This window comes from Lissotriton vulgaris, chromosome 2_1 (genome assembly GCF_964263255.1).
Source record: "Lissotriton vulgaris chromosome 2_1, aLisVul1.2, whole genome shotgun sequence".
NCBI classification, from domain to species: domain Eukaryota; kingdom Metazoa; phylum Chordata; class Amphibia; order Caudata; family Salamandridae; genus Lissotriton; species Lissotriton vulgaris.
Genome location: NC_141687.1, coordinates 1,922,293,597 through 1,922,318,557, shown reverse-complemented (window position 1 = coordinate 1,922,318,557; position 24,961 = coordinate 1,922,293,597). Strand labels below are relative to the sequence as shown.

The following is a 24,961-nucleotide window of genomic DNA, read 5'->3' as shown; positions in this document are numbered from 1 at the left end:
AGCCCAGCTGAAGATTTTGGGTTTGCCCGATTATTTCGACAACCCAGGAAATATTTCCAAAATATCAAAGGCCAAGTTGAAGAGAGAATTTTTGGCTCACTCCTATCTGAAAAGAGACACTCGGGAGATGGCAAAAAAAGGGTTATTGATCACTCACTTCTAGTTTGTTCCTTAGGTATTGAGCCTTATCTCTCGTTTTATTTTAGCATTGCCCAATTATACTAACTTATAAGGTTCAGGTTTGGAACCTCTTATCTGTTGGTTTCATACCTGAGTAACGTATATTCTGATGCCAAATTGAATGTATGTCCATGTGACTCAAAAATGTAAACTTTATAGCAACCCAAGGCGCGCTTTTTTAACACCACTCTTAAAATTCCTAAATATAAGAAAATGTCAGGCTGCTTTGCACTACCTTCAGCTTTTAAAAGATGAATTTATCTGTTCAATGGTCTATAAATATATCTATTTTGCTGTTTGGCTACATGATATTGTTGGAAAATGATTCCCATGTTTCTATTATAACTTGTGCACAGGATTTAAGATCCCTTAGTGTGGGATCGCTTCTCATAGTGACTAATGAGGAAATTTGAAATTGTTGCCAATGAGTATTATGTACGTAGTTGTTTCCTTTTTATTCGTTTACCATCTCTAGATCAAACACCGTTGTGCCTATATGGCTTCATAATAATTACCTGAAAAGACATTGTTATCTGAATATTTGTAAATTATTCCTCTCACTTATGGAATTTTTATCTGATATTTGTAGTTTTAGCAATTTCATTGATTTTAATCAGAAGTGCTTTTTTATTATGTATTCTTTCATGACTTGGAATATAGGCAAATAAAGATTTCTGACAGACTGACTGAGACTCAAATGAATTGTGATTTCAGAAAGTTGGCTTTTTCTTGCTCTAACTGCTTGTGCCTTCTACCATCGTCCTGGGTCACACATTGACAATTGACTGTAAATGGCTCTGCTGTTCGGGTTTTTGTATTCCTCCCAGACAGTGACAAAAAGGTGACTAGGAGAGCGCAGAAAGGCCATCCGGTAAGGATGGTTGGGGTTGGAGCTGTGCCTCGTCCCACTTGCATTTCAGAGAGCTTGCCTTCAGCTCACACAAAGGAAACAGACACCAGCCTACTATCACCCCTCGACAGTGTGGAGCCTTGACGGGTGAAGGAAATAATTTTCCAGAACCAGATGTGAGGGTAGGATAGGGTGTCCCCAATACACAAAGGCTTGTGCTAGGTATAACTATTGGACCCTCAGAACAACTCTTCAGTACACTCCTAGACCTGTGTAAGATTCAGAAGAAGAACTTACCTGCTGCTCTGCTGTCTAAAGATTGAGGACTGAGTCTCCCCCTTGAACTCAGTACCACCATAGTGACTTCAAGGGCTAGTTGGCTGGACTCCTGTGTTAGTTAAATGGGCATAACATCCACCTAAGGCCTTGAATTCTGCTGATGGCCTCTGCTGATGTGAGTACTACTCCCCAAGTGATGCCCCTCATGTCCTGGAACCCTGGAAGTGGTGTTGGTGATACTCATCCTACTAGAATCCATAATCTGGGGCTTAAAACAATTTCCAGCATACACTGCCTGGATAACTGAAAGAAGACTGGGATCTATCTGCCAGCCAATCCATCTAAGGTGCAACCCTGGTCAGCCAAACTTCTTTTTCTTCTCCAAAGCAGCAAATCCTATTCAGTTGGACCTCCTGGCAGCAATATCCAACCTTGAGGAGCCTTCTTTGACTACAGACTCCATTCTCCTCCCACTGGGTGAACCTGAGTTCCAGAAAAACTTCTAAGTGTGAAGTTAGAAGTCTTCACCAGGCTCGAAGACAACCAGCAACCCATTAATGTAGACAATCGTCTGGGCCAATAAATTTTGCTTGGAGGTTTTTCATGCCTTCATCTATGCTTCACCAAAACCTCATCGAGCAGGTCCCTGTTGTCGTCAAAGCATCCACTGACAAAGCCTGCTGTCGGAGAGAGAGAGTGGAGAGAGAGGGAGTGGAGGCTGAGGTCATTCCTGGATGCTATGAAGAGGAACATGGCGGCCGCTGACTGAACGGCCGCGGGCACTCTCTCTCTGGGTTCCAATGGCGGCATACTACTGACCTGCAATTTGATGCTCCCGAGTCGGAGCCCGCATTGCCGGCGGTGACTGCCTCCCTGCTCTTCCGGTTGTCTTCGTCAGCGATTTTGGACCCGGGGTTCGTATCAAGGTCGGGAAGGAGGGCAGAAGGAGCACGCTGCTGACTTTCAGGTTTGGGTTGCGGTAAATGCAAGAGATGCGCCAAACATACTTTAGGGACACGGTTAGTGAGCGGGGGGGGGTCCGTTGTGATGATTGGAGGCGAGCCGGAGTCAGGGCATGAACGGGAGACGGCAACCGAGCAGGCAACAGGCTGGAGGTGGGGGAGAGCCGCGATAGAGCTGAGGCGGTCAGGGCAGAGGCTGTCCAGCGATAAAAACGGCTCCCTGAGACAAGGAGAGGGTGCAGGATTGGAGGCTCGGGAGGCTCGGGTAAACTTTTCCGACGAGGAGTTGGAGGTCTTTTGCGAGGGGGAGTAGCGGTAGCGTTTCTTGCTATTTTTGAATCCCAACCATATTACCATTTTGGTAAAGGGGGCAATTTCAAATTCAAACTTGCAGCAGTGGAAAGAGACACATTAGATAAGGTGCTCGCTGATTGTATGGAGAGTGGAGCTTCAGCACAAGAGGGTATTTGCCCTCCAACCCACTAGGTACTCATTAAGGGCTAGAGTAGCTCACACTGTTTCTAACAAATTGATTACGCATTCAATTATCCCCCTGCGAGTTCCTCCCCCTGTTGCTGAAGTAAATACTGTGACCAGGAAAATTAAACAGACTAAACAAGAGGGGCGTGTGGGTTCACCTGTATCCCCAGCTTTCCCAAAAGCACATAAAAATAAGGCAAAATTGAGAGAAAAGAAATCTGCAGAAACCAAAGTAAGAATTACGCCATCGTTGAAATCTTACTATCAGGTTATGTCTCTCACCTCTTCTAAAACCCCTCAGCCTAATCCTAACCCCCAATCTCAAGCACAGCTAAAAGCTCTTCCCTACTCACAAGGACCCACTGCACTTCAAAAGGTGCAAGAAATGAAAAGTCCCAAGGAAAAAGAGAAGATCACACCTATACATAAAGATAAAGATTGTAGTGAGGTTGGTGGAAGAGAAACACTAGAATCCACTAAAAAATCTATGCCTAATCAGGCCCAGGAAGTACATCCGGATATAACTCTTATCAACAGATTTGCTATATTTGATCAGCAGGAGGCAGTTACCCATGGGCAGGAAGCAGATCTAAGAGACATGCCAGATTTGTTGGAAACTTCAGTTAAAGAGCAAAATGAAGAAGTGACTAAGGAAGGTTCCTTCCACCTCCCGGCAACTGAAGAAATTCCTGCTCCATCCTCCCATACATTGGCAGATATCCTATTGGCCCTAAAAGAAGAGATGACTAACAGTTTCACAGTCTCTGAGGCAAATCAAGCTGATTTAGCTAATAGATTCTTGGTTTCTGAAGCTAATCAAGCGGCAATCCGGTCCTCCTGTGAGTTATTGGCCCAGAAACTGGAAGTAGTCACTGCTCGGACGGACGCAATTGAGGAAGAGATCCCTAAGATGAAAACTGCAATAGAGACCATGGCGTTGCAGCTGGGGAAATTAACGACTCAAAATAAGGAACACAAATATGACCTTGAGAGGTTGGAGAACCACGTGAGGAAAAATAACGTGAAGGTTATGAATGTGCCCCAGGCAGTGGAAGGGGAAGACATCAAGAGCTTCTTAATCTCGCTCCTCAAACGTAGAGTCCTTAAGGACCATCCGGGAATCGATCTAAATTATGAAATACAGAGAGTCCATAGAGACCCATTCAAAAGGAACCCCGGCAGGTCAAAGCCTCGGAGAATCTTGGTGAATTACCTATCTTACTCGGTAAAAGAGAAAATTCTGTCCGCAGCCCTAAAGGAGGGTGCTATCCCCTCCCCATTTGCAGATCAGTCTTCCTTTTCATTTTGTATTAGATCAGACATTTCCCATATAACAGCGGAGAGGCAGTGTGAGCTGGGGAAGAGACTACCAGAGCTGAATGGTTTAGGGGCAAGGGCCCAACTAAGATTCCCAGTGACATTACGCGTAATGTGGAACAACCACATGCAGATGATCCGCTCTCCCCAGGAAGTCGACACCCTAATATCAAAGATTAAGAATGAAAAACAGGGAGGGGAGTGAGAGGGGTGAAAATAGAAGTTTAATTAAAAAATCGCAAGCCAAGCCGCCAGCTTAAGTCTATATTACAATACGCCTTTTACTAAAAAACCCAGAGGGAGATAATGCCTGAATAGACGCTTAGCCTTTCTTGGTAGGTAGGGTTCCTCAAGGGGCTAAGGGGGTAGGGACACACGAGGAGGAAGGGTGGGAAGGTCAGATAGGGAGGGAGCACAGGGTGGCAGGAAAAAAAAGAAAAAAATTCTCTCATCTCACAGATTATTTAAACATCGTTGTAGAGGCTGTTCTCTAAGTAAGGGTGCAAGGATGGATAAACAAAATGAAGGGTCATAATTTCAGATTCATTTCTTGGAATATAAATGGCTTAAGATGCCCAAGACGACAAAGACTAATCTTTAAATACATAGAGTTGCTGCCAGTACAGGTTTGCTTACTACAAGAAACCCATTTAAGCCAAATAGAATCCGAGAACATTTTTTCTAAACTCCCCTGACTACAATGTTTTTGTCACTCACAGCAATCGGGGCATTGCCGAGGGGTAGCAATATTGGTTAAGAAAGGTCTCAATTGTGAGATAAAATCGGTTTTAACAGACCAATCAGGTAGATGGATCATTGCCCAGTTTGTTCTAGGAGAGGAACAAATTACATGCAGTTCTTATTATGGCCCTAATGTAGACGACCCCACTTTCCTGATTAAACTGCAAGATAATCTTATTTCAGCATCGCCCCCTATAACTGTTGGAGGTGACTTCAACATTCGCCTTGATCCAGCTAAGGATAGATCTAATCGTAGCCGTGTTATCAGAACTCCTAGATCCAGAAGGGTCTTGAATAACCTTCTCCTTAATATCAACATGGTGGATGTTTGGAGCGCAAAGAGGGGGCCTTTACAGGGTTTTACTTTCCATAGTAAAAAATACCACCATTCGGCAAGGATAGATTATGTCTTAATCAATAAAGAATCCCTAGATAAAATCCAAAATATTTCTGTAGCATCTAGCCATCTCTCGGACCATGCCCCTTTACTTTTTACATTTTCAACAAATAGGTCATCCCCACAGTTGAGGTGTACTCTGAATAGAGCCTATCTGACAGATACAAATATTATTTGGGTAATAAAAGCGGCCTCAACGGAATTTTTCACTTTTAAAATTGGGTCTGCCTCAATAGAGCAAGTGTGGGACGCATATAAAGCTAACTTGAGAGGGGTGCTCAGTATTCAAGTAAGAAATAAAAATAAGGAAAATGCTCAGGAACTGCACTCTCTCGAGTCAAGAATATTGTCCCTTGAAAGAAAAAGGATGCAACTAACTCAAGACAACCCAGGGGGTCTGGTGCGATTAGAAGAAGAACTTGAGAATGCAAGACAAAAACGAAGGATCTTCCTAGATGGGAAATGCAAGGCCCAATGGAAAGCACGAAACATGGAAAACTTTGAGTATGGGGAGAGAACGGGAGCACTGCTTGCAAGGAAAGCAAGAGTAGACCGGGCAAGAAATGACATAAATGCACTCATAATAGACAATCTGGGAACAAAATCTAGTAACCCGGATGACATTCAGAATTGTCTTCCGTCTCTATTTACAACCTTATATAGCGAAGAAATATCACCTTCCCCTGAGGCAATTACCTCATGGCTCAGGGATAAGTCAATGCCCGTTTTAACTAAAGCAGCTAAAGATTAATTGGAAGCATCCATTACAATGGAGGAGATAAAGGCTCAAATCCTGAGGGCAAAAAACAAAAAAGCAGCGGGCCCGACTCCCTCCCTATTGAAATCTATAAACTGTTAAGTGATAAGCTTTTGCCCATTCTCCTGACTCTTTTTAATGCAGTTTATTCCGCCTCAGGGGTGGTCCCAAGATCCCGGAAAGAGGCTACAATAGTCTTAATATTGAAGCCAGGGAAAAACCCGTTGTTGGCTGACTCCTACCGACCAATCTCCCTGCTGAATGCCGACTATAAAATCTTTGTGGGCATTTTAGCAGGGAGGCTGACAAAGCTTGTATCAAACCTAATTAATCCCGACCAGAAAGGTATTATGGCGGGGAGGTTTATTCAGGAGCAAACCCAAATCTTGATCGGCAACATTGATCTGGCTGAGAGGAGGAATGATCCTTTATCAGTTGTGGCCTTAGACGCTGCTAAGGCATTTGATTGACTGTGCTGGAGATATCTCTGGGGGGTACTTGAGACAGTGGGAATGGGTCCGATATTTGTGCAAACTTTAAAAAAATGCTATCGGGGCGTCAGCGAATATATTAGTAAATGGCTCCCTGATTCCGAGCTTTAAAATAAAGAGGGGAACAAGACAGGGGTGCCCCCTGTCCCCCCTCTTATTCAATATCTACATTGAACCCCTAGCACAATTGATCAGGATGGATAACGTCATCAGGCCATTTAAATCACAAGAATATCTATGTAAAACAGCTCTATACGCAGACAATGTTATTATATACACAAGTGATCCCAATATTGCCATCCCCCGGATTGAGACATTGCTGCAAGAGTTTGGTACACTGTCAGGGGATCTAGCTAACTCGACTAAAACAGAGATCGTGTGCTGGAATACGGTATATAGGGGTGACCTTGAAAGTGGGGAGTTTAAGTATTTGGGGATAAAAATTGTAAAAGATATTAAAAAAATCCCCATGTTAAATCTGGCTAAAGTTGAAAAAGACATTGAGTACCTCTTTGCAAGGTGGAAAAATCTCCCGCTGTCTATTTACGGTAGGGTGAACTTAGTAAAGATGACAGTCCTTTGGGACTCTGTTTCACCATAATAAAATGGTTGAAAAAAATCATTTGGATGCTGCCCCTTGACACGCAAAAAACCGTAGTCAACGCATTAGTAACTTCGCGTATTGACTACGGAAATGTTCTCTACCTTGGCTCCAACTTAGCAGTGATCAAGCGACTCCAACTGATTCAAAACTCTGCAGCAAGACTCTTGTGTAGGATTAAAAAGTCCGAAAGCGTATCAAAACACCTGAACGAATTACACTGGCTCAGGGTTGAACATCGGATCAGCTTTAAAACACTGAGCTACATGTTTAAGATTAAAAGCAAAACGGCTCCCTCCTACCTACAATCCTTAGCCTTTCCCTACCTGCCAACAAGAAGCCTTCGCTCTCAAACCGCCTCAAACTTCGCCGTTCCCAGATTCAAACTACAAAGAACTGGAGGGAAATCCTTTTCTGTCAGAGGACCAATTTTATGGAACTCACTCCCCCTTCATATCCGGAAAGAGGACAGCCTCATTAAATTCCGAAAATACGTAAAAACCTGGCTGTTTCAGAAACAATTGTGCTAAACTACTTACTCAGCATTTTCCTTTAACCATTTGAATGTCATAGGCGCCGGGAAACCCTTGTTGGGTAGCTGAGCGCCATACAAATGCAAATAATAAATAAATAAATAAATAAATAAACTGACCTATTTGTTTAATACTATTCCCCTCACTTTCCCACAGAAAACTATCAACAAAATTCAGGGCAAGATTGGAAGTTTTATATGGGGACAAAAAACTGCTACACTGTCATGGAAGAAACTTAGAAGGAAGCTCTTAAAAGGTGGCTTGGCCCTACCAGATATTAATTGGTATTTATTGGCATTTCAGTTTAAAGGCATCAAGATGCTGCTCACAACACCGGCTGAATCTAAGTGGGGTAGTCTATTGAGGGAAATGGCCACAGCAGAGGGAGACAATGGGCAAGGTCGATTTTTGTTTAAATTTGGGGTGCCCAGATTCTTTTAACGAGTACGCCTGAAGGTTTTGAAATCCGCTCTGTCAACGTGGTATAAATTGAGGCGTATCTGGGGTCTAGGGTATTTCTCTAATCTAGCCCCAATATGGGACTCTCTGGGGACTCCGGAGTGCTTGAAAGACAGTTTAGCGGTTCCACTAAAGGGGGCAGGATTGCAGATATGGTCAGATCTGGTAGATTCAGATGGTTTACTCCCCTGGGAATACTTATCAGCCAAGATTGGTCCCACATTCTCAAGATTCAAATATATCCAATTAAGATCATGGTATAAAGCGGAAGAGGCTGAGATTAAAGGGAATTGGGGGGCATATTACCAACAACTAGCGATAATTATCGCTATGTTGGTTTAGCGGCGATATTTTTATCGCCGAGCTGCGGCGATTTTTATCGCTTAGGAGCCTTGCTATTATCAAGGTTTATCTCCTAACGATAAAAATCGGCCGAAATGCATGGATATCGCTGATAAGTCCGCGATATTCATGCATTACCGAGCTAATGCTCTTAGCCATGTTATCCACCTACCATTGGATAACATGGCTAAGAACTGCTTAGAGGCAGGTGTTAGCTTTTGGAGATATTCGCGCTTAGCGCGAATATCTCCAAAAGTTGGTAATAGGAGATAGCGATGTTAGCGACTGTTTCCAGTCGCTAACATCTTGGCACACCCACTTTGCATGTCATTAGTGATAAATATCACTGACATGCAAAGCGGGGCCCAAGATGGTCGCTATATCCTACTAGCTGTCGCTAACTGGTGTTAGCGACAGCTAGGTAATAGGGAGATAATTTTATCTCCATTTTCTTGGCTTTTAAAACCAAATAAGCGGAGATAAACCCCCTTGATAATATGCCCCTGGGTTCTGGAATTTTTTTTTTTTAGATCCGTATCCAAGAAAAAAAGAAATAACTTACTGGTATGCAAAGCTGTTCGAAGCGGAAGACAGAGAGATCCCCCCCAATCTGCTGTGTGGAATTCCCTCCCCCAGGCCTGCCCGGCAGAAGAAAGATTTGAATCTTCGCTCAAAACCCTATACAAATATATAAAGCCAGCGAGATTAAAAAGGAATCATTTTTTGTGTTGAACAGGCTTTATTTTACTCCTGCCAAGATTGCGAAGTTCGCTCCAAGTCCAATGCCCAAATACCCTAGATGTAACATCGATAAGGGTGATGATCTTCATATGTTCTTTAACTGCCCCGAACTAACTGTATTTTGGGAGAAGGTAAGGGAAATATTGGCTGCAATTTTCAGCATAGAGGTGGAATTGGACATAAATTTGGTTATTTTTGGTAACAACGACTCCACAGCTGAGATGCTCTCGCAGCTAGAAAAAGGCCTACTATTGTATTTGATAATCATAGCCATGAGGGAAATATGTTTAAAGTGGAAAGACCCGACCCCCCCAATAGAGAGAGCTGGGTTAAAGCCATATTAAACATCGCCCATAGGGGTCAGGAGGATCTACCAGAGAGTCAGCCCAACATATGGTCCCCCCTCCGGGACAGGGGTCGACAGTTACATCTGATAAACTTTTAGAATTAAGGTGGTGGCTTCCCGGTCCAATGACTACACCTGACCTCAACCACAAGAGGTTGCCCGGCGGGCTTGGATCTATGCAGTGGGTCGCAGGATGCCCAGTTGGATCATAGACGGCTTCTCAAACCTGCTCAGACCTAAGGTGAGATGAGGACAAAAAAAAAAAGACAAAGCCTGCTGTCTTGTTCCACTGAGACTCTTACCTTTTCCAGGACTTTTCTCAAGTCAAAAGTAAGCCAGGATGGGATAAAATCTACCTCTTCCATCATGGTTGGCCTTAAATTTTCACTGTGACTCAGTCTACTGTGAACAGATACCTGAGGTTGGCGCTTTGATCATTCAGTCACTATTTTTCACTAAAATGTTTTTAACTTTTTACTTCAGATTTGACTGATTATATTTAATTTGTTTTGGTTTCATTTTCATTTTTAAAATGTTCTCTATATTCCTAAATTGGTGTGGGATTTTTCTTGTGTTGAGTCTACACTTTATTACTGATTGTGTATGGAATAACTACTGTACATTGCCTCTAACTTAATCCTAACTGTTTTTTCGCCAAGCAACTAGAAGGATACGCACAGAATAATTTATTGACTATTTAGGGTTCACCCTGACAAGGATTGTGTTTAATATTTTGATGTGGCTTTCACCTACCCCTCCCAACTAATAGCCCAATTTCTTACAGTTGGGAAGTGGCATACCTAGTCATTCCATATTATCATGCCTCATGTTTGAGAACAATTATATATTATCTTATTACTAACTCCATTCCTATATATGTCTTAACCATTTCCCACCTTTATTTGTGAAAGAAATGTCAGAGACCTCGCCCACTTTGTATCAATTTAAGAATCTGTTTCAAAATGAGGATACAGTGATTCAATATGGCTTTCTTTCACCTTGGTGTTACCCATGATCAATTGAATTTACTAAAATAATCTGGCTTTGAGCCATCTCTCGCCCTCTGTCTTTTATTGTGTCATTCACATTTTAATTCCACCCAATACATCATACAGCATACGGCACTATGTCAGTCCACCTAAACCAATGGCTAATTATTCAGAGAATTGTGGAATTCACTAAAACATTGACAAACATGAGACAGAAGTTTCTTATTGGTGTTTATGATAACAAAACAATTATTAAAGCTACAAAAAGGGCACATAACCTAGCTAGGTCTAAAACATTAACACTCAAGAAACAAGAGGATATTCCAGCGAAAGAAGTAATTGAACCAATATTCCTTAATGTGTTAATACAGGCATTGTAAGTGGGATACTTAATAAACATTGGCATTTACACAGAGAGGTCCAGAGAGGTCCACATTTTGGCACGACAAATAAGTGATAGAGCAAATACCACATTTTGAAAAGGACTAACACGTCCTAGTTATACAGGTACCATCACACCACAAAGTTGCTGGTTGACAGAACGTAACAGGGGTTCCTATAAATTTGGGCACTGCTCAATATGCAAACTAGCAAGAGAGACAACCACGCGATATGTGGTTTATATATTGATATGAAAACTTGGCTATTTAACCTCTGAATAACGGTATAGATCTCGCAGGAGGGTATAACAGTACAGCGCCGAGACGCCTGCGGGCAATTGTTCGCGCTTAATAAATGCCAAAAATAAATAAATAAATAAATATGTAAATGTGACAAAATATACGTGGGTAGCAAAATAAGAATGTTGAAAGATAGGATAATGGAACACTTAGGAGCTGTAAAGCTGGGAGATCCCAAATACCCTTTTGCGTTCCATACAAACAATCACAATATAGAACTTTTGATTTCCTTGGATTAGAAGTGGTCTAAAGAAATAAAAGGGGTGGAAATCGTGAATTACAGTTGAGATGCCAAGAAGCAATATGGATCTTACGTTTGAAAGCGGTAGAACAGGGACTTAACATTAATTGTGAGTTACACCATTTTTTAGGAGACTGATTATTTAACAGTAGATATATGCACTGGCTCTGATTATCTCCTCTCCCCCTTCTGAATTGGTAATCATTTGTATACATTTTGATACCCTCTTTTGTTGGATGTACAATACATGTAGACCTATTGTATAATATCTCATATTGTTATATAGGAATTTTTGATTGTCATTTGTCGCCAATATAAATTTACACAATTCAGTTTAGGTGCTAAAATTGTACTTGAGAACTATAGAGATAACTGGGAAAAAGCTTATCATATCACAACATTGTACATATTGACCGTAGTATTGAAAGCCAAAATGACACTCTAATCTATATAACTTCCCTGCTTAGAGGTCTAATTTTGATCCTGTTTATCCACACTTTTCTTTGAAACCTCCCCTCACCATAACTGATATGTTATGTTATGTTAATAGGACTTCTATAGCGCTCTTTTACCCTGGGGTGTCCTGGCGCTGTGCACTACCCTCCTAAGAAGAACCTGTAGCTGTTGACTGAGATGAGTGTTTATGTAAATAGCCATGTTTTTAATTCTTTCCTGAAGGGGAGGAGCTCAGTTGTGTTTCTAAGATGGAAAGGCAGACTGTTCCATGCCTTGGCTGCGCAGTAGCGAAAGCTCCTGCCGCTCCAACTGGCTTTGTTATAGCAGGGAAGGATCACTTTTTTGGCTTGTGACAAACGTTAGAAACTTCCAGGGACATATCACTGTATTGCGTGTTTCAAAAAGTCAGGACAGACTCCTTTAAGTGCCTCAAATACTATACACAAGGCCTTAAACTGTATCCGTTGTTTAAGGGGTAGCCAATGAAGAGTTCTAAGACCAAACCTGGGTGCCCCTGTAATCAGCCTGGCTTCCGCATTCTGCACGATCTGGAGTCTGGCCAGATGTCTTGTTTGGATGTTAAGATAGAAACTATTGATGTAGTCCAGTCGAGACAAAATGAGCGAAGTGACTACTGTCTTCAGGCTGTCTTCCGGGAGGGGGAATTTGATTTTCCTAAGGATTCTGAGAATGAAAACGCAAGAGGAGATGACCCTACTGATTTGGTCACTAAAAGAGAGCTTCAAATCAAGGATCACTCCCAGGTTGTTTGCCTGTGCCACAGGGACTGGGGGTATGCCCATTGCAGTTGGCCACCAGTCCGGTGTCCAGAGGTTAGCAATGTTCCTGAAAACAATCATCTCAGGTTTGACTGCATTAAGCTTAAGGAAGTAAGATGCCATTCAGGCTGCAATCGCCTGCATGCAGTCGTGACATCTAGATCCGGTCTTAGCCTCTGACCCTTTCTGAATGGACAGCACAATTTGCGTATCATCCGCGTATGAAGTTAACTGGAACCCGAACGATCTGATCAAGACTGCCAGTGGTGCCACATACACATTAAACAATGTGGGGCTAAGTGAAGACCCCTGCGGTACACCACGGGGAGAGAGAATGGCCTAGATCTATCTCTGCCTGCCTCCTCCGTATATTTGATCAGTGCCAGCTCCGTGCTATGTTCTGCACGGAAGCCGAACTGTGTGATGTCTAGCAAAGAGTTGGTCTGGAGGAGCGCACTGAGTTGACCATTCATAGCCTTCTCAATCATCTTTCCTGGAAAGGGAAAGTCTCCTTTGAATCCAGATTGGGTTTCTTTAATAGGGGAAGAATGGATGCAATTTTCTATCTGGTCAAAAAGGATTTGATAAGATCCAAGGCCTTGCCTTCGACCCGGACCGCCGATAAATGGTCCATCAAAACTTCATGATGGACCATATCAAATGCAGCCAAGAGGTCCAGTATGATAAGTATGGCGGCACCACCCTGGTCCAGGGCCTCTCTGATCTCCTCCGTATATTTGATCAGTGCCAGCTCGGTGCTATGGTCTGCACTGGAGCCGAACTGTGTGATGTCTAGCAAAGAGTTGGTCTGGAGGAGCGAACTGAGTTGACCATTCATAGCCTTCTCAATCATCTTACTTGGAAAGGGGAGACGTGAGATAGGTCTATAATTGCTTGGCTCCTTTGGATCCAGATTGGGTGTCTTTAGTAGGGAAAGAATGGATGCTATTTTCCAAGGTCTTGGAAAGTGACCGGTTTTCAAAATAGATGCAAACAGTGGGTTGAGAGCTTCCCCCAATAGTTTCTGGAACCTGTTTCAGTAGCAACTGGACATGGGTCTAGAGGGGAGCCTGACCGAATTTCAAGTAGAAGTTTAGTAACTCCTGTTAAATCCAGCGGTGTAAAATGATCTAGCATAGGAATGGGCCTGTTGTTCTCAGGAAGCCCTGTTATAACGGCCTCAGTAGCGCCTGTGGGCATAAAGGTGAAAGAGGAGAAAATGTGTACAACCTTTTGTAAAAATAAAGCCACCAAAGTCTCACATAGTTCTAGATTGCTTTCTATTTTGGGGCTGGAGGGGGTAGTGAGGATGGAGATTGTATTAAAAAGGACCTTAGATGAAGGTAAGCATTCATAATTTGTTCTCCGAAATATATCTTTTTGTTTTCTGAAATCACTTTTTTATAATTGGAGAGGCATGCTTTGTAGGTCTCTGTCTGAGTTTTTGTACCCTGTCCTCCAAGCCCACTCCAACTTCTTACAGGGGAGCCTGACCGAATTTCAAGTAGAAGTTTAGAAACTCCTGTTAGATCCAATGGTGTAAAATGATCTAGCATAGGAGTGGGCCTGTTGTTCTCAGGAAGCCCTGTTATAACGGCCTCAGTAGCGTCTGTGGGCATAAAGGTGAAAGAGGAGAAGATGTTTTCAACCTTTTGTAAAAAGAAAGCCGCCAGAGTCTCACATAGTTCTCGGTTGCTTTCTATTGTAGGGCTGGAGGGGGTAGTGAGGATGTAGATTGTATTAAACAGGACCTTAGATGAAGGTCCAGCATTCCTAATTTGCTCTCCGAAATATATCTTTTTGGTTTCTGAGAGCACTTTTTTATAATTGGAGAGGCATGCTTTGTAGGTCTCTCTGTCTGAGTTTTTGTACCCAGTCCTCCAAGCCAGCTCGAACTTCTTACAATCTAGTTTATGTATTTTTAGGTTTTTCTGTATACCACGGGGAAGAAGGCGATGCCGCTAAATGATGCATAGTTTGCCCGCGAATAATTTCCAACAAGTGGAGTTCCCCTATTCCGTGTAAGAATGTGTGGCTTTCTCGAAATTAGAAGAATGGTGCAGGTAGTGAGGCTTTCAAAAGATTTCCTAATGCTAGGCTGTCAATGTTTTTTGACTATCAATACTACCAGTATTAATAATAAACTTTAGGGATCAACAAATAAACTACTTTCGTATTTCGAGGTAAGACCACTCATGGTTTATATGACTAACAGTGGTACCCTTCATAATTCTTTCAATTTACAGATACTTTCATTTGGAGAAAAATGTATACTGTGGACATAAGGTAAAGTGTTGGTCTTTATACTTCTTCACATATGTTTTCAAGAGTACTCTTTGGATAGCCGACTTCAGCTGCTTTCAATATTATTTTTTCAGACAACCTTTTTATTAATACTTTCAAGCCATACATGGATGTGATCTATTTTCCTTGCTATTCCCGTGAGTATGAATGCTTTACTCCATCACGTAGCAGTGTGCACTAATCTTCAAGTCATTGCATGTAAAAAAACTTGTGATCGCTTCACTCCCCAACAAACTAGTTTGCACCAATCTTAACCGCATCGCTGCGGCCGCTTTTCCCGCTGTGTGCGGAATTTTTTAAAATACCGCGTTACATGACGAGCTCAGCTCGTCATCAGCATACGAGCGCCGTAGCTGATGACGAGCTGAGCTCGTCATCAGCAGCGAAGAGGTTAAAAACACTGCATGCTACAATTTTTGCATGACTAGATTCTGCATGTCACAGGATTTTATCTAATTGGCCACTATCACATACGTGATCACTTTTAATAAATCCAAATGTCGGAGAAGCATGACTTGTGACAAAATAAATAATATCACAACCTTTTCAGATAAGTAAGCCACAAAACCTAGGTGATAGGAAATATACCTTATTAGGAGATATCGTTTCACAGTTTTCCAATATGCTTGTATATATTTTCTACATGTAATTGCCCTGATGAAGTCTACTGTCACTGAAACTGTGTAGACAAAACATGTGTTGGCATATGTGCAGCATCAACGATAACAAAATAAAGAACTTCTGAAACAGCGACCTCAGTCTAGTTTCTGTGTGCTTGGAGAAATTACCTTACAAATTGTGAAATTCTGCTCTGTTTGATGAGGACCAGCAGTTTCCACAACAATAACGTTTTGCAAAAAGCATGACAAAAACAAGTACTGACAAATCCAAAAAGCTGGCAACTAATATCAGACCTATTTGCTTTGCCAATGCTTGTTTCTATATGGTATGCCAACTATTGTATTCAAGAGTCTACAGTTCCCTTCAATTGGAATTCAGAGTGTGGACAGACTAAACAGAGAAGCTATTATAATTGGACACAAAGACATGTATGATCTTAAAACTGTAGATCCCTTTCCTTTGGAATGTTATTGATGAGATTATGTCTGCCTCTGAGATGCTTCATGTGAATTTAATGACACTTTTACGCATGCAACTTGTTACAAAGTAGTACTTGTTTTAATTGTAGGTATGAAATAAATTAAGTATTTCTTTATGTACATCATTTTAAATTGTAGAGTAAGTATTCAAATAATAAAGTATTTTTCAAAAGTCTTACCAGCTGAAAGCAGCTCACTCAGAACGGTAAGGATATTCAAAGTGGCTTCTTTGTCACAAGAGTTCTACAAACAAAATGGAACAAAGAAACAGATAAATATTGGAAAATATACATTCACCAACCCCTTAAATCCACCCCTCACCCATAAATCTGCTTTATTCTCAGCACAAGACATTAAAGGCTCAGTTTGAAGAGATTTTGAGATCCCTTTAAATATGTGTGTGTGTGTGTATTATTTATCACAGAACAAAACTATGTGCCATAAAGTAATTATGGCTGGTGCCCAGTCATGCACAGTTTTGTCATTAATGATGTCAATTCAGTTGCTGCAGTGATGTTATTAATGATGTTATAGAACATGCCATAAGTGATGCATAATGTGGGGTATAGCAGGAAACGGAAGGGAGGGTGAGAGTTATACTTATTTATACTTAATTTACAGATAAGATGTATTTACTAGAGATAACTGTAACTGATGAATTTCAGTGATTTTGCTATTTTTTTAGTAGGTATTAACTGACATTTTCACATAACTATCCCCCACTTAACCTCTGTTTTTTGTCAGTGAATTTCCAAGGTTTCTTTTAAAGGTAAAATAAAATAATATTACAGTTTCGAACTATAACGTCACTTTAACCTTTGTTTTTGTCAGTGGATTACTCAGTTTTAAAAAAAATGTAAAGTAAGATGTTGATTGCTAGGAGTGCAGGGCTTTTGTCTAAGCTCTGTGCCCAACCCAGTGCTCTTGTGCATGGCTGACCATTTCATATAACAATTTTAATGTTCTCATATTAAGTACAGCAGACCTACTGGCTTTGTCAAACGTTCAGAATACAAAAAAGAGGCCCCCATTCATTGGGGACATTTTTGAAAAAAAAGGGAAGGGGCATGAGGCTTTCCCCCCAAACCTTTGCAGGCCCCAGGGACCCCATCCGCAGGGCTCTATTTCTATAACAAGGGGAGGGATTGACTGGCCCTCCTCTCCCAGCCACTATGGGACCAATGATCCCATACCAGGGGCTATTTTTTTTTTGACTGGAGGAGGGCATGTAGTCTCCCCCAGCCTTTATAACCCAGAGGAACATATCCCCGGTCCTTTCTTTCTTTTGAGGAGAGGGGCCATGGGACTCACCTCCCCCAGCCTTTGTGCCCCAGAAACCGCATCCCTGGAGCCTTTATTCTTTTTTTTAGGGAAGGATTGCAAGCAACCCCCCTCCCTGGCCCTCTTGGGGCCCCTGGGAGTCCATCCTCTGTCCCTTGGGCCTTGTTTTTTTTAAGGGAGATGGAAACATGGCCACCCTCCCCAGGCCTCTATGGCCCCAGGGACCCTATTCCCTGGGCAAAAATATGCATTTAAAGAGGAGGGGGCATACGGCCTGCCCACAAAGGCACTGTGGGCCATGGAGACCCCATGGCCCTAACTTTTTTTAAATGAAGGGGAGCATGCATCCCCCTTTTTCCTGAGCAAATAGTGTCTCCGGGGACCGCATCGCAAGTGCCTTATGTCCTCCTGAGTAAGTGCCCCGGTGCCCATGTACAGATTGATTATGACATTATGATATGCAGTGGCATTGGGAATTTTCTCCAGTACCAGGAATATGTTTGGGCACTTGCTCTTAATTAGCAATTCTATTTTATTTCTCTTGTCTATTTGCAAATCATATCTGAACCTTTTCGGTGCTCGTGATGGCAGGGAGCCGTCCAAACATTGTCGTTCCTCCCACGCGATTTTAATTTCCTGCCTCGGAGAATTAATTAGCGAGCGGAGTTCGGCCAGCTTCCGGCCATCATGAGCACATGCCCACTGTGCGTTATGATGATGGAAGCCGTCATGAGCACCACAGCGCTACGCCCACCTCCTACCCTCCCCGCAGCGGAATTTGCGCCGGAGTGAAGGGGGTAAGATTACATATTGCAAAAATTATTAACATTTAGAATTACTTGCCAAGGCCAATGTTGTACATAACATCAAGATATGATCCAGTAACAGCATGCACTTTTTAACCCTTTTGCACTTCACATCTTTCCAACTTTGGGTATTGAAAAACACATAACTGTGCACAATTATTATTTTCTCCCTATATTTTATTTTAGTACAAATATCAAATACGAATTGAAGGATTATTTGGACCATTATAACCATACAAACATACCCAATTTCTATGGGGACTTGAATTTATACAATGTATTTCTTTTATGTTCATGAATTTCTATTGCAATTATATGGGTATGATTGGGGAAACGGCCTGAACAACGATTTTTCAACAACTAGTGTCCTTAACAACGACTCATAAACAATGACCTGGAACTGAACCACGACCTCATCAACAACTACTTTATTAAACAACGAGTGGCCTTAACAACAACTTCGACCTTTAAACATGAACACAAATGTAATTAATTTAAAGATCACTTTGAATGAAAATTATTTTTAATAAACAATCTTGTACAGACAAAGTTGAAATTTACCTTGTGAGGCCAGTAGATGGCACCTTAGAATTGTTTGCAAGTTAAGTTTTTATGCTGATGTGTTTTTTACATCGCTTTAAATAGTGCATTTGGTTTTAATTTTTCGTTTCATAAGCCGCAAAAGAAAGCATTCTAGTTATGACCAGTTTCACATCCCAGCTTCCCTGGGTCATTCTGTATGATCTCTGTCATTTTGCACATGTTTATTCAGATTATACAACTCAAGTGATCAGTAAAAAAGTAAATTGATGTGGTATGCTGCATCAATAAGCTAATAAAATATATATTATAAATTTAGGAACAGACCACCCGGCACTTTCTCTTTCTTTATCTGATTCTAGCAGGTTCTTTTCCATCACTAGGATCGTGCTTTTCGCGGGTTAACATATTTTCTTTTACTCAATTCTTTTCCCTTATCTGCAGCTCTAGGAATGCCTCCGCTGCGAGTATTTTCATGTTCGAAGAAACCATCCTGAAACAGCTCAGCCAACTTCACAAAGTGAAAATCGATTTTCCGTAATCAAACATCAACATCAACAACATTTTTATTTAATTGAAGTCTGGAGATTAAAGGTTAGTAGCAATGTAGAAAATGTTATTAAATTCAGAGGCAAGGCTCTACGTGTAAATATTAGCATAGATAAAAAAGAAAAACACTGTAAGAGTGGCGTTTTCAAAGATATCAGGTTTTTATTTCCAACAGTTTAAAAGTATGGTTTACTGAAAGCGACCGTTCATAAAGGGCACAGTAAACAATAACAAGATTCCTGCTTCAAGATTCGGTTTTTATGTTAATATTTTTTTTTCGTGGTTCAGTAAGTCGTGGTTCAATACTTAGTGGTTAGGATTTGGTCGTTGTTTAGCCTTCGTGGTTTAGGCACTCGTGATTCCAGGCGTAGTTGTTTAATCATACAACCATATGATTGCATATAACGCTTTATAGGATTTGGACTGTACTTCCTGTAATTGCGAACACATTTCAGCAGTGATACTATGTTCATATTCTTATATTCATGAACTGCAAGTAGTACAGCAATACACCAGCATTCATGCTGTGCGTAATATTCATTTACACTTTATAAAAGTTACCTCTGTATTTTATTGAATGTAAACATACAAGTACTCTGAATAATACTGTTAATAATCATGATTCAATATTTATCCATTCTGTTTGCATAAAAGTAGGTTGCGATTGCAGTGCTTATATGTTCACTATGTTTCTGATTTCAAAGATGTATTTCTATGGTGAGTAGAGCACGTTATGTAAACTTGACAATGGCAGAGTACCCTGAAAATGTTTGCTGTTGCACAGTAAATAGGTGTGCAACAATTTGGTATGCTGCGTCCTTTCTGCCTAATTCCGTATTGAAGTTCTGCAAAAAAGCCACTGCCAGTAACAGCACTCTCCTCCACCTACGTGTTTCAAAACGCATAGGTGGAGGAGAGTGCTGTTACTGGCAGTGGCTTTTTTGAATTAAACCTTTTATTTACGAGTCTGGGCGAGTGCAACCGTAATTTTTCGATGGTATATTATTTTTGGGGGAAAGTCTGTCCCCGCCGCTTGCACCAGCTGGGAAAAGATGAGCCCTCTGTATTTGGACTACTTTGGTGATGAATATATATATATATATATATATATATATATATATATATATATATATATATATTTATTTTATTTTTTTTCACTCCACAAATGCTGGTGAAGAGACCAAGGCTGTCTTGGGCGGTCCGAGTTCTTAAAGCCGGCGCTTTACGAAAATCTCACTCCCAGGCTCCCTTCCACACAGGAACCACTCGGACACTTCAGGTGCTGTTGAAATATTTATTCAGCAATTGAAAAACGTGTCACGGCGGGTTTATGATGCGAATAAACCCCCAACTTGCTTGTACCTACCTGTAATCATTGCCTCAGGTTTTACTCTGAGAGCGTGAGTGGGACTTCATTTGTTTTGGATATCATTTACCGGTTCTCTCCGCCGGTCTCACGCCACCCCGAGGATTGGAGCACAAGTAGGAGAAATTTGGATGTATATATATATATATATATATATATATATATATATAAATACATATATATATATATATGCACTAAAAAAACGTAGGTTTCAGCCATGCTATAGTTAGGAATTAGCATTTAAAAAACCTTAAAAATTCACTGAAAAAAACCATAGGTTTTACACATGGTATAGTTAGCTGGACATTTCACTCATACAAAACCATTGAAATTTCCCCGTTATAGTTAGTTAAGATAATTATAACTCGCGCGCCCGCAATGCACTGCTGATGATGTCACATATTACATCACTCATGACATGGTCAGTGACATCACTCATGACATCACGGATGACATCTCAAATGACATCACTGATATATCTAGAAAAAAAATTATTGCATGTTTTTCGCTTTTTCTCTGTAACGTCAGCAGCTTGTTTTCAGAAACAGATAGATTACAACAAACATTGCCTATTTTCTGGCTCCTTTCAGCTTATATATTGTGACTTTCTATATTATAATGTTGACACTGTACTTCGCTTGAGAGGTGTTGGTGACCCATCGGCGTAAACCCTAAACATTTACAATCAACGTCACCATCTTCCAGTTATTACTCTGTTTTCCCCTAGAGATCATATACTGTTAATATGTATATTATAACATTAACAGTTATGCTGATCTCAGTGGAGTTCATAATACGTCGGCACAAAGAGTAAAGATATATAGGCAACGTCACCGGCTTCTGGTTTTAGTCTGTTCCCCCCTTGTGATAGAATTTACATATATATATATATATATTATAATTCCACAGTTATGATCTCAGAGGAGTTTATGACCCGTCGCCACAAAGATTAAACTCTTTCACCTCCCGGAGAAAAGAAGTTCAGTAAATAATTACTGCTCAAAAGTATTTCATTATGGATGTTCCGATAAATAGATAACTTTATTTTCCTTTTCTTTTTACTGTAACAATGGTATCAATTGTTATATTGTAATAGATTGTCCTATTGTTACAGAAGAGGAATAGGAGATTTTTCAGTGCCATCTGTAATATATATATCTGTATATATATTTTTTCAAGAAGTACATTTTACGAAATTGCAATTCCTATTCACTTTCTCCCTAAAGAATATATAGGACCAGTACTGTATATTATAAGATTACCATCCTATATATTCTTAAGTGAGTATGTGATTTGTTAGCGGAACAGTGTGCAACCTCTAAGCACTATGACAGAACGTTCCAGAATTCTACAGAATACAAATTTGAAAAATAATAATGCATACATTTCTATGTAATATGAAGTCACTTGTATTTAACTGTTTTTTACTTGTTCTCTTGACCTCAGATAATGTAGTGCGGGAGTGTTTGCTGTAGCACTTCTATTCTACTTTATCAAAAAGTAACTGATACCCTCTTACATTATCAACAATATGGGGCAACACTTTTACAAACTGACAAGAAAAAAGGAGGATGTGGCCACGCTCAACTGATATTTTATGAAATTCAATTTTTAATTCTCACCCTTTCATATATACAGTGACAGTTGCTGAAGAAAGTTTATTTGTATTTGCTTAATAAAAACTGTTTCAAACCTAGATTGAATTTTTTACTGCACAACCACACCTCCCCATCAGAAAAGTAAACACCACATTATAAGTAAATAGTGCTCCTGGGAAGTGTCCCACCTGCAAACTTGATAAAAATAACAGCGCAAAACACTGTCATTTTTCCGCTGTGATTCATACACCGCACGGCAATTATATAAATGACCTTTGAAACATATAAAAACTATTTTTTACTTATAATCCCTCTCCACCACCTTATAAGCACTGTACAGAGTTAATAGTGTTCCTAATCTGCCCTCTACTACTTTCTTTTCCCATACTCCTTCGGACGTGCGTCACACAATCACTGACAACAGTCAACCGATCACACCCAATAAGGAGCACACTTGTGCTCTGAACACTTTAGCCAATAAAATGTCCATGTTGTTCCGCAGAGGAGGAGGGAATGACTGTCAAAACCTCTATTTTTAATACTTCACAGATAATGAACATTAAGCTTCTTAAGGTCCCGTTTGGAACACTTTACACTAATACCCCCCGAACAGGAAGGAATCGCTAACAACACTTCACTTTCAACAGTTTACAGCCAATTAATATTAAGCTTAGGAAAGTCCTCCTTAAAACACGTCAGCCAATCAGACGTCCCTCCTACTCCGCAGAGCGGAAATGAATGGTTGACAACACTTCTACATTCAATAGTTCACAACTAACCAACATAAAGGTCAGGGAAGTCCTCCATACAACATGAAAGAAAATTACATGTCCTTGCAACTCTCCGGAGCACAAGTGAATTACAGAAAATACTTCTACTTTCAATAGTTCACACCCAAATGAACATTAAGATTGTAATTAATTTAGAACACCATAGCCAATTAAATGTTAAATTTGAATCACGCACATATATGGAACACGCCATCCTACGTAATAATAAATTGCCTGTAACAAAGTGACTGTATCTGTAACAAAAGTGAACACTGCCTAATAAATAAACATTATTCCACATTATATTAAAGAAAAAACACAATAAGCCGCATTGTTGTTTTCCCAATATAATTTCCATAGCCTACTGCACCCCCCTTCCACATCAATGAAGACCCGGGACTGTGAGGGCCCCAGCAAACCCCTGCTATTATTTTTATTATATTTTCCACTGACTTCTATGACTAACGGTTACTATGGAAAAAATTTAAAACTCCACCAAGTAACGATTTCTATTAGCACCATAGTGTGGTTAACTTCTAACCTCTGTGCTCACTAAACTGTTCCATGAACTGTTACTATGGTAACAGGCAGAAAGCCTTTTGGTGGTAGAGTTGAAAGGTACTAGCTGTACAAAACCGTTATATTTAACCTGGATCCTCTACAAGACAGAAAGGAAAGCAAAGTAAAACAAAACACTGTGTTCCAGATTTGCAATTCCTTTGCGCCACTTTTCATCCAAGGCCCCCCCACCCAACAAAATCCTTTAAAAATAAAAAAGAGTTTAAATAAAGCATTTTAGAAATTATACAAAAGTTAAAAAGTATCAAAGGAGGCACGTTTACATAAAAACGTGACGCACTAAAACAGTGCAAATGAGAACACCTATCAAATGAAAAACGTGACTTAAAAGTGGGAGGAGTGAGGGAGTGTTTGTGGTAGCACTTCTTTTCTACTTTTTCTGAAAGCAAAAAAAGACCAAACATTTAAAAAAAAATGATAGGGCAACACTTATATAATGTAAACTTAAGAAATTACAGCTTATGATAAAATAAAAGAAATGTGGTTCAAAGCGTGATACCAATGAATGAAAAATAAAAATTAGCATTTCACCCTTCTGATGAATATAAAAGACTCAATAAAAATATTTTGAAAACTTGTGCATATTTTTAAATACCTTTACAATCAACAAACTCGTAAGCAGACTACACACTTTAAGTTAAAAATACCCTACCAAAACTAGTTTTTGAAACGCATTATAAAACAAAGTAAGTCACAAAATGGGCTACATACATGGTGAGTGTATCGTAATGTCACATAGAAAAAAAAGGCAATCACAATTACCATGAGGAAGGTGCACGTAACCACACAACAGCCAATCAAATGTTTTTCAAAATCTGTGTAAGGAAAGGGATTGGTCGCTAATACATCTTCTTACAATGCTTCACAACCAATCAAAAATAGGTGTTGAAAGTATCTTTTTTTAACATACGAGCAAATCAATTAACCTTGCAAGTACACACAGCGAGAGGCAATTATTAAAGATGACTTACTTTCGGGGAGCGTACCCGGGAGCATACCATGGGGAAAAAAGAATAACAGAGTTTTTAAAACATGTATCATTTTTTTATAAATTGGAGGTAGTTCTAAAAAGAACTGTTTTTTTAATTCTTTTTGTTGTTTTATATATTTATTTTTTTATTGTTTTTTTGAACATTTTGTACTTTTTTTGGCTTTTATGAACAATTTTACATTTTTGGGGGAATTTTTATGGGGACAAACAAAAAACAGGGAATTGTAAACGGCTCAACTTTAGCAAAAAAATAAGGAAAAAGTTAAGGTTTCTTTGGGCACTTGTGGTTGTCACCAGCACGGTTGATGAGTTTAACACTTTGCTCACCATAGCAAATTGTACGCCCACAAAATATGCACACTATTTTGAAATTTCCAAACTTGGTTTGGATGTTTGGGACCATCTCCCTTGTCTCTGGTCCCGATGGAGTGGGTTGGGTACTTTGGGAGGTGCTGG

General features: G+C 40.3%; 1 protein-coding gene across 2 annotated transcripts in view; it reads right to left on the bottom strand.

Moving 5' to 3' along the window:
* AGBL1 (AGBL carboxypeptidase 1) overlaps positions 1-24,961 on the bottom strand; it is a 3,462,078-nt gene that overhangs the window by 3,124,615 nt on the left and 312,502 nt on the right. For both annotated transcript variants that reach the window (XM_086958112.1, XM_086958114.1), the window contains exon 2: positions 16,205-16,268. In XM_086958112.1, coding sequence (XP_086814238.1) covers positions 16,205-16,268 — 64 coding nt within the window. The remainder of the gene's footprint in view (positions 1-16,204; positions 16,269-24,961) is intronic.